Source organism: Rhineura floridana, chromosome 4 (genome assembly GCF_030035675.1).
Source record: "Rhineura floridana isolate rRhiFlo1 chromosome 4, rRhiFlo1.hap2, whole genome shotgun sequence".
NCBI classification, from domain to species: Eukaryota; Metazoa; Chordata; class Lepidosauria; order Squamata; family Rhineuridae; genus Rhineura; species Rhineura floridana.
In genome coordinates, this window is record NC_084483.1 from 117626467 (window position 1) to 117639957 (window position 13491).

The following is a 13491-nucleotide window of genomic DNA, read 5'->3' on the forward strand; positions in this document are numbered from 1 at the left end:
TCACTGTAGATGTCTATGTTCAAGGCACAGATACCAGGGGGAAGGCTGGGGAAGCTGTGTGATGTTGGACCAGAGACATCGACCTATTAACTCTTAATCGTATGGATCCTCTTCATGTCATTAACATGTAAAGGTGCCTTAAGTCCATGTCCCAATCTCTACCTAGATAAACACAATTCATATCAATGGCTCATTGCATTTAAATAGGTTCAGGATTTCTATTAAGCACACTCACTTTTTGTCGCTGCAGGCTGCTTTGCTGCTGTTGTGAACGGGTTGTCCGTGCCTGTACCAGCCATTCTTGGACACTGGGACTTTGAGAGCTGACTAGATCTGGCTCACATTCCTCCTTTTCCTGTAGACCTCCCTGCTATTAATAAAGAAAAAAGGTGTGGGAGGGGGGGAGGAATACAAGTGGAACAGAAATTTAGGGAGACAGGATTGCCAATTTGAGATTTGGACTCATAACCTCCCACTTTTTCAAGTTATCATTCAGATCCAAATTAATTCTTTTAAAAAAGTGATTCTGGTACTATAAGGAAAGCTTACTTGTGTGGCCTTCCATCTGACCAGCATCTCACTTAAGCTCTCAGCTGATGTGAACACAGTTTTAGCACAACTGTGCAGTCATCGATCTTGGCATGCTAAGACTATTCACAGAGGCAATATGACTCTGGTTAAACAACACATGAGCTAGATGTCATCAAGTGGCCTCTAGGGCTGAGTGGCAATATGAAACAAGGATTCTCATGTCATAGACTAAACACTCTAAACCGGGGATAGCCAAGTTTATATTGTTCTGTTTCATTTTGCAACAGTTTCATGTATTTTTAAATTGTAGTGATTTTTATCTGTTTTAAAATTGTATTATGTAGTTGTTGTAACCCACTCTGGCATGTCATGGTGAAGGGCAGGTAATAAATCTTATAAATAAATACATAAATAATAAGTGGTTTCCCTCTATATACAACTGCCACCAGCCCTAGAGAGTATGGCCAAGAGTGAGGGCTGATGTGAGTTGTTCTCTAACAACATCTAGAGGGCCTCACTTGGTTATCCATGCTCTTACTATTACACCACACTGGGTCTCAGAGCACTAATAGCTCAAAAACACCTCTGCCTTGTACCGATTTTGCAGCCTTGGCAGCAGATAGCCCCATGTCTCTAACATCTTACAATCAGGGAATGCTCCCACAGCTCCAACCTCATCATTGCCCTGCCCAGGTAAGCTGCCGTGATGCCACTGTTGGACAGGCAGTTCTGCCTCAATACATGGGCAGATATTGTGCCTCACATGCAGGAACTCAGATCTCTCTCTCTCTCTCTCTCTCTCTCTCTGTGTGTGTGTGTGTGTGTGTGTGAGAGAGAGAGAGAGAGAGAGAGAGAGACAGAGAGACAGAAACAGAGAGAGACAGAGACCTTGTGAAATCTCCCCCCTCCAATTGGCTCACTGTATATCTCTAAAGAGCAGGCAGAGGGATTTTATATCCCAATATCAGCACTGAGCACCACACTGCTGAGATTAGGAGATAAAGTGTTCTGCCTGTTCTTTGGAGATCACCCTCTGAGGAGCAGGCAGAGAGCTTTATCTCTCAATCTCAGCACTAACAAGTAGCCATAGTGTCCTGCAGATCCACAGGCAGCATAGAAATAGAAATATAATAAATAAATAAATAATCACCACAGGGCTGATATTAGGAGATAAAGCTGCTGGGGCTTGTAGACCACTTCCTGTGGTGGCTGGGCTGGATTCAGCCTGTGGACTAGTCACCCCTGCGCTTTCATTGGGTAGAATCAAGGGAAGGTATGGTAGGAGTGGATTATAATGATGGATGGACCCTCATATTTCCAGACCACAGGTGATATTGCTCCATTTCAGTTATTCTTAAGTACAGTGATTTTAAGGTCAGCTGGGATATGAGAGACTGAAATATTCACCTCCTGGCTTCTGAACATTGCTGATGTTAAATGTCTACCATTTGCCATTCAGACGCAGATCTGTTTTGTGTCATACTCTTCAGCACAATTTCTCCTTTCTACTGTCCAGACCTATGTATAGCTGCAGATTACAGAAAAGCAGCTGCATGGCCTCTTCAAAGTCAATATTACAGGCAACACGTGCTTACAATGCTGTGATTTAGAGCAGGCTTGGACTTAAGAGATAACAACCCTAACTTTTAATTTTCAATTTCATCTGCCATGTGATACATTGACACTGGCACACTGTTTTGCTTCAGGATTAGTGATCAGATGGGTTCACCATTTCTCAAATACTGCTCAAGTCTCTGGTTATTAATCCCCAGAGAATTCCTTATGCCCTTATCATGCAAATAAGAATTATATTACAATTCTTATTTGCAAAGTGAATGTATCTCTTTTTTACAAACAATTTACAACAAGATAAAGTTCCAGTTTATTATCACATCAAACAGGGAGAGAACAGTAGAAGAATTCAGTAAGGAAGATGTTCCTTTCCGTGGTTTGATTAAAGGTATGAATGAGCTGCTCTTTCAGCATCCTAATTCTTCTTGCAGAAATATACAACTGGTGGCTGAAATTCTAAGCTCAGATATAAAACGTTCCTGATGCATTTAGACCACATTAATGGACAAACAAGATTTGTCCATTAAAAAAATGAAAATAAAACCATTTTAAACTTATTAAATGAATAAATAAGTATTACCAAAATGATGAATAAGTTTATTATATGCAAAAATTAATTAAAATATTTAAACTGTGATTAAGGATGCCTTCAGTAAATAATGTTGATAAACTTCCTTCTTGCTTGAGAGGTCTCACAATATGAGCATGTAGTGTGGGAGGATCCTTCTGAGTAACTTTTTTTACTCAGACCATTCAAATTGTGTACATTCTATGTTTATTATTAATATAAGTATGTACCTTGGAGGATTTTTATTCTATTAGATCCAACTTCATTCACTACAACTGAAGTATATTTTCTGTCACAATGCACATACAAGCTAAAAATCTCTGTAGACCTTAAGTGGAAATATAAAATAGCTTGAAATATATCATGGACTTGGAAAGCAGAGCAAAGCTTTGATATAAAAATTAGTTGGCCACATCATCCTCGAGTACAGCCTTTCTCAACCAGTGTGCCTCCAGATGTTGTTGTACCACAATTGCCATCTTTCCTGACCGTTGGCAATGCTGGCTGAGGCTGATGGGAGTTGTGGTCCAACAACATCTGGAGGCACACTAGTTGGGAAAGGCTGCCCTAGAGAATGCTTTATGGATATATATGGCAGAATAACAATACTATAAGAACTTTTGTATTCTTTACACACTCATTTAGCCTAACAAACCTATAAGTTGAATATTAGGGCCTTGATCCAGAGAGCTATAGTCCAAGTTTTGGTCAGGCATAGGAATTCTCCCCACCCTCCTCCTGCTTACTGCAGACACTACACCACATGTATCTGACAGCAGCTTCAGAAATGTCCCCTGATGCTGTATGGGAAAATGCTGTTAGATGAGGAGTGGGTTGTGATGTTCCTGTATTAGTGTAAATAGGGTAAGTGCTGTTTGTATAGGAGATACATGGTAAGTAGAATGAAAGAGGAAGGGGGAGTGAATGGGCAGTAGAATGCTGGATGATTGGCTGAATGTTTAAAATGGCTGACAGTATAAAAGGAAAAATGACAGGTAAATCTGGGTGGACGTTGGTGGACTTGAGAGGGTTGTTTTGGTGGGTTTTGAGAGGAGATTGTGTGGAGAGTTGGTGGATGTGAGGAGAGGGTGGAGTTCGGATTAATACTAAGACCAGTACCTCAGGAATAGATGTAACCATATGCTTAAGTGCCTTTTAAAGAAATCTTGTTATCTTTGTTATATTTAATAAATACTTTTGGTTTACCAAAGGCCTGATCCTTGGCTGGGGTTTCACAGACCAGAAGGGAGGGTAAGGTAAATGCCAAGGCTGAACTGTAGCAAATGGTGGCAGCGGGTGAAGGGAAGAATATAACACCACAAGTATTCAGAGCAAACCAGAATTATAAGCAGTCTGAGTAAATCAAAGGGATTGGGACAGTTTAAGCACGCAGTCACAGAGGTAACCTAATTGAGGGAGACTCAGGCAGAGTCTCTGGGAATACTGGTTATAGGACGTGACTGGTGGTGCTGCCTAGCAGGGGGATCTGTTGAGATCTATGCTAGAGCGGGGAGAGAAACCATAAAAAAGGACAGTCTGGACTGGTGGAGTCCCTGGTGGTGCCTAGTGACAGGCAGTAACCACGAGCAGGTAGGAACCTGACAGGGAGAGCCAGGGAAGGGCGTCACATGGGTGCACATATACAAGTTGGTACATGTGCTTAAAGGATTTTTTTTATTGTAGCCATAGTTATCAAAATAGAAGGCAAAGAACCCTTATATCAAATCTGAACTTTAATAGCAAATGCTATATCAGTCTTACTCTAAAATAAATACATGCAACTTAACCCAGTAAAAGAACTCTGCTAGTGGGAACAGTGCTCTGCTTACAGATTCAGAAGAATGCTGCGCAGTTTTTTTTAAAAAAAAATACCTGCCCCTTTCTCCTGCCTAGCAGGTATCTGAATATACTCATTAAAATTAAAACCTAAGATAGAAACATTTTTCAAAACAGTGTTGCCTGTGGTTTTTGTTTTGTTTTGTTTTGAAACAAGGACACAAATTCCAAACTCTGAACAAAAACAAATATAGTCTCTAATTCAAGCAATGTCTGACTGAACAACAGGGAAGAAGACAAAAATGGGGAGCAGGGTGTAATAAATGTAGGTTCTCCCTAATGGTGAATATAAGGAATTTAAATTATAACTTGCCAGGGCAATTCTGGGTGATTGGCATTTCATTACTGCTAGGTGTATAATAATGCCAGCCTCTCTCCATTCATTTTCCCCCAACCCCCATACAATAGGAAAAAATACAAACCAAAACCCTCCCTTTAAAGCCAATTAGGAAGAGCTCCTTACTTGGATGTTGATCTGCTTGTCGTGGAGAACTCTCTGTAACTCCAAAAGGCTTGCCTTTAGGGTTCTGAGCTTTATTGCCAGCTGTTCTGCCTCATCCTTGGTATGAGCTTTTCCTTCCATGAGAAGGTTTTCATTGTGTACGGACAGCTCAGACAAAGCCACTACCTTCTGCTCAATTTCCACAAGCATGTTCTGAAGCAGCAAAAACAAGGAAGCAAATTCATACATCTTGCAGCATCCACCAGGGGCATACCTCATCCTCTTCCAAACTAAGAGCAAGTGAGATTTGGATTGCTGCCGTCTGGTTTTCTCCAGAGCCTTCAGAAATGTGCTTCCAATGTTTTGCATTTCCCAAACTTCTAACTTGTATTTTTACACACAAAAATATCCGAAGTGCAAGAGTTTGCATTGTCTGAAAGCAAGGATGTTTGAGTAACACAGACATTTGTTTGCATTTCAGTTATGCTCAGATATTTAAATACTCTTTTATTCCTTTACTGCAGCAAGATGTCAGAACCTATGACACCCAGATAATGGAAATAAACAAATCACTGTAAATTATGGCTGCTCTTTTCTTCTCCTTTTGCCATTTCTGCCTGTTGTATGCAAGGAAATCCCTTTCTCTGCCCTTGTCTCCCTTCCCTTCTCCCATTGCTCTGATTGTACTGATAAGCTTCTCTTCTTACTATGGATCTTTCTGATTGGTGCATGAGTGGCCCTAAGATCCTCTGCATAATCTTCTTTTGCAGAGCTTGAAAGTAACTAGTTACAAGTAACGAATTACTTGTAATTTATTACTTTTTTGAGTAACGACTGGGTAACTTCATTACATTTTGCTGGTAATAGAACGAGTAGTAACTTCATTACTTTTGAGGAGTAATTGTAATGTTTCCAGCATTACTTTTGTGCATTACTTGGGGGTGGGGGAGCAGGGGAAGTCTTCTGCTCCTCTGATTTGTGAATAAAAATCATGTGCTTCAAATTGGGCTTCTGTGCAGCGTTGTTCTTCCTTCATGCTCTATGGGTGCTTAGGAGGCAACGAGGGAGGAGGTGGAGAGTGAGACGGTGTGCAGAAAACAATTGTTTAAAAATGGACAGGAGTGGAAGGAGAAAAGAGCTGGAGGCAATATATATATATACAAAAATGTGTGTTGGGGTATCATCATTGCTGCGGGTGGGGTGAGGGGATGTGAGATTCTGTTATGCCATTCTGTTAATCTTACGGATAAAAAAAAATTCTATTACCCTCTGTGAGTGTGTGCTTATTTTTAATGTTGTTTTAGGCTACTTAGGTGTGCAGCATGTCAGATTTGGGGTGCATGTGGTAGCTTCCTCCTCTAAAACTGCAGGATAGGATTAAGACACAATTGAATACTGGGTCAATCACAGTTTTAGGGAAGACTAAAAAAGTATAACCACACTGTCAGTCTGCCATTCATTGGTTTTTTTGAATTAACATAATTTCACTAAGTTTATAATAGAGTTATGCTTCAAGGGTTCACTTGTTTAAATCAGATTACAATCAACAATTTAGTTGAATAGGGAACCTGTGGCACTCCAAATGTTGTTGGACTGCAACTCCCATACTTCCTGACCATTGACCATGAAGTGAATTTTGGGCTTTCATGCTTCCTTGCCTTTCTCCTCCTCCAGTGCACCCACAAGGATAATACTGGAAGTATTAACTTACATTTTATGCTGACTGAAGTAAATCTCTTCCTGTGTTCATATGGACTGCAACTGAATGCAGCTGTGCAAGTCTTGGCAAAACTTTGTAAACATTGTTATACAGTCAATAACAGCTTTAGCCAGGAAGAACTATATAAGATAATGTAGTGAAAAATTCCTGTGATTAAAACATTAGGAGTATGTCTAATTCACAAGTGACAGAACTAGTCCTGAATGTCACTTGTCTCTTTAACTAACATCTAGTTTAGACACTGCTCATCCCACATGCGAGATATGGAAAAGCTTCCAGGGATGTATGGATAGAAGTGGACAGGTGCTACATTACAAATGCAAAAAACAGCTTTTTAATGCTTTGCTCAACACAGGTAGCATTGGCATGCGTATAAGTAGCATGCATGTGGGATGGGTAATATCTGAGCTAGTCCTAATTTAACAGCACACAAGAAAACTCTAAGTGCAACAGAAGCAGTATTTAGACATGACAATTATTTCACCTGGCAGTCAACCAGCTGAGAATCCATATCCATAGGTTCCTCAACAGTAACCAGTGTTGTGTCTAGTGTAGCTTTTGTATCCAGGAGCCAGTTGTCAAGTTCATCTGCTTCGGTGCGATATCTTTGTAGAGCTTGCTCTTGCTGCTGTTCTTCTAGTTGGTCATTGAGTTTTTCCTAGGAATTAGATGTGGCCATTATTTGCAATTCTTTTGTGTTCAAAGGAGCAAAAATATATGAGTTGGATCCAGAGTTGAAATCAGCAGAGTTCTGTTCACAGTTGAGGGTTGGGGGCCCTCTGGAACCGTGCTGGAGGTGGCACTGGGGGCTGTAGGGGGAAGGGCGAATCAGCTAAAATCACCACATCATTCCCTTTCTCCAGAGGGTTTGCGGAGGAACAAGTTTTGATCCAACTCTGTGTCTGATCATAGATACTTATTAGGTTGTATGAGAACTAAATAGCAGAAGGGAGAAAGGAAGCATTCTGTGTAAGACTATAGTATATACACTAAATTAAAATGAGTCAAGGTGGTGAATGTAAGAATGTAATGACTAGGATTTCTGAAGTGTGCTGAGCAGCTTGGTATTAAAAAATAGAAATTAAATGAGTAATTGAAGAAATGGCAGCAGAATAAACGAGAGGTGTGGATAGCAGCTTAGTGTGAAAGGGTAATCAAATAATTGAGAACATGGCCAGAAATTCAGATAACAGCGCAAATCCAAATGGAATCTGATCTATTTTGTTCATATTATATACCCACACAAGGTAATATACATGTTCACCCAGACATGCACATTTCTTATGTGATTACACATAATGATCTGCAGCTGAATGCATAAAGTGGCTCTACTGAAAAGCACTGGAGCCATGTTAGGCAACATGCAAGTTCTGTCTTGATGCTGCCCCTTATCAAGTGATGCTACAGAAGCTAATGAAACATAGGGACACCTAAAGTCCTTGGAAGACCATAGAAGGCTTTACTCATTAAAATGTTCCAGGATGAAACCTTCCTGTCATCATCCTTGTACCTCGAGCAGCTGCCGTTTCCCTGAAGCTTTCATCTTAATAGTGGCCATCCTCTCTGCTAAGACAGTGAGTGTAGACTGTAGAGCCAACTGATCAGCAGCATCTGTATCCAGTGGTTCAGACACCAGCTCTTCTGCTAGTGATGTTTGTAGCTCACTGATTTCATCCTGAAGCATCAAAATTTCATCCATCAAGGCCTAGTTTAATAATAAAAAAGGAGTTGAACAGAATAAGCTTGGGTTCAGTATTACTGAAAATGACATATAAAAAGGATTATGAAGTATAAAATATACCCGGACTGCTCACTGCTGAGTGACAACATTTGTTCCAAGTAGTATTTATATACTAGACCCAAACAAGCTCATATCAAATCACATACCAATTCCAGTACAATGGGCTGGATCTAGACTAACATGACAATACTTTAGTCTCATTAGTCTCAATTGAGTTAGTTGAGACTTAAATTAGTAGTCATGGCTAACTTGTACTGTTGACTTCACTGAGTCTAAAGCATAGCTAAATTCATCTGGATCCAGCACAATGAATGCAATTCATATGTCAATAAAATTTATCATTGAAATTACCAGCACAGTATGCAGTCCAATTCTACAAAAATCAGTGACATTTCAACCACTGGTAACAATCTAGCAAATGAGAAAATAGAACCAGCTAGTAAAAATTAATCTTATGTGTTGTGAGGCTTTGGATAACAATAACGATCTAAATGAGAGATGACCTCTGTATAAAGTAGAAAATAAAGGTTTCTGATAGTTTTCTTAGTTTCTAAACTAGACCATGTTTGCATCCTTATGCACACTTTATTGGGAAATGCACACTTTACTTCCAAATCAACATGTATATTTTGTACAGTACTTTATACTGAATCAGTTAACTGGCTAGAGCAGGGGTGGGAAATCTCTATCTCTCAAGATGTTGATGAACTATAACTCCCATCATCCATGACAATTGGTCATGCTGGAGGGACTGATGGAACAACAACCTCTAGAGAGACATAGACTCCCCACCTCTGGGACAGAGAATTACTGCTAAGTAGCAACGGCTTCAGTGTATTTTGTGCATTCCATGGATGGATGGATTGGTCTTTCTGGGTATTTCTTTTGCTTCTGTGATGTCTTGCTAGTGTTACATCACTTCCTTAATTCAGTATCAGATTTATTTACTGATTAAAATGCTTTACAAGGCTACATTCATTTTATGGAGATACCAAAACATTCTGCATTTGATGCATAGAATTTTGCTGATATGATGATTCATTTCAATAGTCCTGGTATTACTTGGAAGTTAGAAATCTACACAGGATTAGATTAAGAGCAGGTGCTGCTTGCAACTCACTTCCCGAATCCCTGCACCAGTCACCAAGGTGAGAAGAAATGTGCAAGTGCACAGGGACAGCCCAGGCCAAGTAATGTTTAACAGAGCAATCCTAGCTATAGAAAGCTAGCAGTTTAAGTTACCCCCTATTCAGGGGGAATTTGAAGGAATTTGACTTATACCACCCTTTTTGCCATCTAAGTTCGACTAGGTTACTAGGAGATGTGACTGAGCTGAAATGGTTTTGGAATAGGCATAATCTCTCCTTGCCCTGTCCTGTTCCTCTCCTGGAACACCCCTTTCGGGGAACTTACATTGACATAAGTTCTGTTGGCTTATTCCTGGCTGAGCAAGGAAAGCCCAAGGTCTGCCAAATCCACATTCTCTCATCCTGATAGAACTTGGATTTGGATTGCACTATTAAAAACCAACACCTAATCTTCCCTTAATCTTTTTTTAAAAAATAGTACTTGGTTCCCCCCACCCACCCCAATTTCTACAACGAGTGGAAAATATTATCAGAAACTAGAATATATATAAATGTGTTCATATATATATGAACACATTTTCAGGACAGCCAATACAACTTTGTCATGAATTTGGATTTTAAGACTGCAGGCCCGTAAGTAGACAAGAAGCTAACAATTAATCTACTTTTTTATTTATTTTTACCTGATGTTCAGCCATCTGGCTCTCTGGACTCTTCCTAACCCCAAGACTTTCATTTAATTTCACCTCAATGGCTTCCATTTTTGTGGATATAGACTGCAGGGAATCTTGATATTTCTGTTGGCGTTCAAGAGCTTCATAGAGGGTACGTTGCTTTTCACTAATCTACAGGAAAAATAAACTATATTTTCAACCTTTTTTCTTTAAAAATACTTTATGCAATAAAGAAGTAAAAACTTGCATTGATATGAGATGATAAAATAAGCACTTGTCCTTAGTGATGCGGTTGAGAGAGTCTTCAAAAGCCAAAAAAACTAAACACTTCCATAAGCTCATGCCTTATGAAACATGGGAGAATGAAGTTGCCTTGGAAGGTTCTCAAACTTTCAGAGTAGAATTATTTTCATCCAGTTATTGATAACTTATCCACTTGCATAAGTTTTTGTTTTAATGCCTACAAAACTGCCCTGGACAGGTTTGGATTCCTCACTAATTTAATTAAGATGTCAAGTGAAGACCAAGAATGTTACACAAAAGATCTTGATAAATCTATTCCTGGAGAATTACTTTAGTCTAAAAGCTTTGTGAAACAGTCATGTTTACCCATCACCAACTGCAGTGTTGAGATAGCATTTTCAAAAATGGCACATATAAAAATGAACTGAGGGCAAGCATGCTGAATGCAAGACAGAATGATTTGGCGCTGCTGAGTGTAGAAACAAGTCTTCTGCACAGGGTAGATTTTGAGGACATGATAAATGACTTTGCAGCAGCAAAGGCAAGAAAAGATTAATTGTAAGGAAAGGCTCCTGTTTTGTAAAATTGTGATTTCATCTGATATTAGACACATATCCACAGTTTTAATTTTTAGGCATCCATTTACAACATTTCTTTTTATTCAGGCCACTTCTAGTGTATAATCTGCCATTGTTTCATTACTGCTGTTTTATTATTGGTTTTTCAGAATTGTACATCATTCAGATATAAGTATGCATGTGTTGTGCAGTATACAAATACCTCTAACAAAATTAACAAACAAAAATTAATTAAATAAGTTTTTTTAAAAAAACATTCACAAATTCCTTTCTGGGGGAGAGGGGAGGGGCTTTTGGAAAATTGCACCAGGTCCCCCATTCACCTTAATCTGGTCTTGCATGCACTTTTTCAAGACCTTCAAACCTTCCACACAGAATCTTCCTTAGAGCTGAAATGCCATTACACCAGTTGGTTCTCAAACTTTTAGGCTATGCATGTCTTTGCAAATAATATACTCTGACATAATCACTAAAACCACACATATTAAAAAAAAAACCTCTCCTTTTTCTCCTTATACCAAAGGGCTTACCACATTCTTCAGGGTTTCCCAAGAATGTTGCAGATCATCCAGCTTTGCACTGGTAGCTGACTCTAATCCTGGCTCACAGGATGGCTGAGTGGATGAGGTGCTGGGCTGAATCTTTGAAGCTTCTATCTGCAACTGTTCAGCAGATAGGGCTTGTTAATGAGCAATGGCCTATGAGCATGAAGCACAATATAGCACTTTCAAAAGAGAACACATAGCACATCCTTGAAACTTCAGTGTATTCTTGTTTACTGTTGCTTACCCAACACTATTAGTTTTTCTTCCTTTACAATCAATCTTTTGTAGAATTTTTTTCAGAAGAAAACATTATTTGAAGCTTTCTGAAGAGGGAAATGTTTGGTTTAGGTAAACATAGAACTGAAGAAGTTCAGATTGCCTTAGCGTCTAACAAAAATACTAAGACTATACTTCTGAGTTTTCATTCCAGAATATGTAGGGAGGCTCCTAACCTTCAGGAAGCCTCTCCCCATAGAGAAAGAAAAGGCGGTGTTAAACTGAAGCATCTGCCATGGACATTGCTAGAATGAGATCTTTGTGGTTGCCTTTGAGCAATCTAGATCAGGAATGACATTATATGTGGTCTGTGGTCCTCCCCATGCTTATCCTCTGGCTCTGAAAGGAATTATGGTTTCCCTCCAGCTGGTGGCCAAGCCTGAGGTCTGGGGTATCTTGGTTAATCTGGCTCACCCTTCTGGAAAACATCTTATTCATCTAATTGAAGAAGATGGGGTAGAGGGTAAAGAATGTAGGAGGCCACATCGTCACCCAACAGCCCATCCCCATTCCTACTTTGTCACAGCTGAGGCTGATAAAGAGGGAGGTGAGAATACTAAGGTGGGAGAGGCATTAGTCTTAAGTCCCATGTATGAAAATCCTGTTTGTGAGTTTGAGCGTGCATAGGTTTGTGAGGGAGACTCCTCTTTGTGTGTGAATGTGAGTTACATGTTTATAAGAGTTAATTTCTGAATCTGTGTGAGTCCCACGTGTTTGTGAGAAAGAGACAGTGGAGGGAGAAGCAGAGGAACAAAACATTCTCCTGCTGTTCTACAAATGTTTAGGTTCCTGCTTGTTTGGAATTACCAAACAAACGTTTAGTGATAATTTCAATGTAAATGTCTTCCACAAAATGTTAAGAGACAGTTTGGATCAGTGTGATTGAATGCCACAATGAACCACAAAATTATAAAGAAACCTTTTCACTGTCTCTCAACCTTCTGTCTGAAAATTAGGGATACTACAGATCTTCCTCAGTGGGGTCTTATTATGGACAAAGACATAAAGTACTTTCTACACTGAAAGTGGTATCAAAAGTGAAATAATTATTGCTTTATCACATTTGTATTCCATCCTCTCAGAAAAGAAGTTCAGGGAAGAGCTAATTTATCCTTACAATACCCCACATGGTATGAAATACCGAGACATTGTAACTGAGCTTTTTGACTGAGAAGGAATTTGAATGCAAATCTCAGTCTTACAGCACAGTCCAAACTCAAGATCTGTTGGGATAAGCAAGTTTGGAATAGGCAGATCTTGGGCTGTCCCAGTTGAGCTGGAGCTCAACCATCATATGCCAGTATAACTCCCTTGACCTGGTTAAACTGGGTCAACTGAGGCTCAGGGGGTGGAACTTAATCTGACAGAATGTATGCTGGTGTAAGGGGCTCTGGGGGTGGAAAACGGCAAGTAGAGACTTACACCTATCCAAATCTTTTTCAGCTCACTCATGTGACCTGGAACCCTCGCAGAACTTATACCAGCAAAAAAGGAAGCGTAAGTCAAATTCTGTTTCAAAGGCTTATTTTCACTTTGCCAAGCTCAGAGTTTGGTATAGGGGTAATTTACGCTGGCTTATATTCCACTGGCTTCTTATACTTAGGACTGAATCACAGAATCACAGAATAGTAAAGTTGGAAGGTAACTATAAGGCCATCAAGTCCAACCCCCTGCTCA

At 39.7% G+C, this 13491-nt stretch overlaps 1 protein-coding gene across 11 annotated transcripts in view; it reads right to left on the reverse strand.

Moving 5' to 3' along the window:
- Window positions 1-13491, reverse strand: part of SYNE1 (spectrin repeat containing nuclear envelope protein 1) — a 598390-nt gene that overhangs the window by 159403 nt on the left and 425496 nt on the right. For 9 of the 11 annotated variants that reach the window (XM_061624165.1, XM_061624156.1, XM_061624155.1 and 6 more), the window contains 6 exons: window positions 11524-11655; window positions 10182-10343; window positions 8180-8374; window positions 7154-7327; window positions 4971-5162; window positions 236-370 (listed from right to left, as the gene is read on the reverse strand). In XM_061624165.1, the coding sequence (XP_061480149.1) occupies window positions 236-370; window positions 4971-5162; window positions 7154-7327; window positions 8180-8374; window positions 10182-10343; window positions 11524-11655 (990 nt within the window). Of the gene's footprint in view, window positions 1-235; window positions 371-1938; window positions 1978-4970; window positions 5163-7153; window positions 7328-8179; window positions 8375-10181; window positions 10344-11523; window positions 11656-13491 lie in introns of those variants that run through there. The other 2 variants (XM_061624157.1, XM_061624163.1) reach the window with 2 other exon arrangements.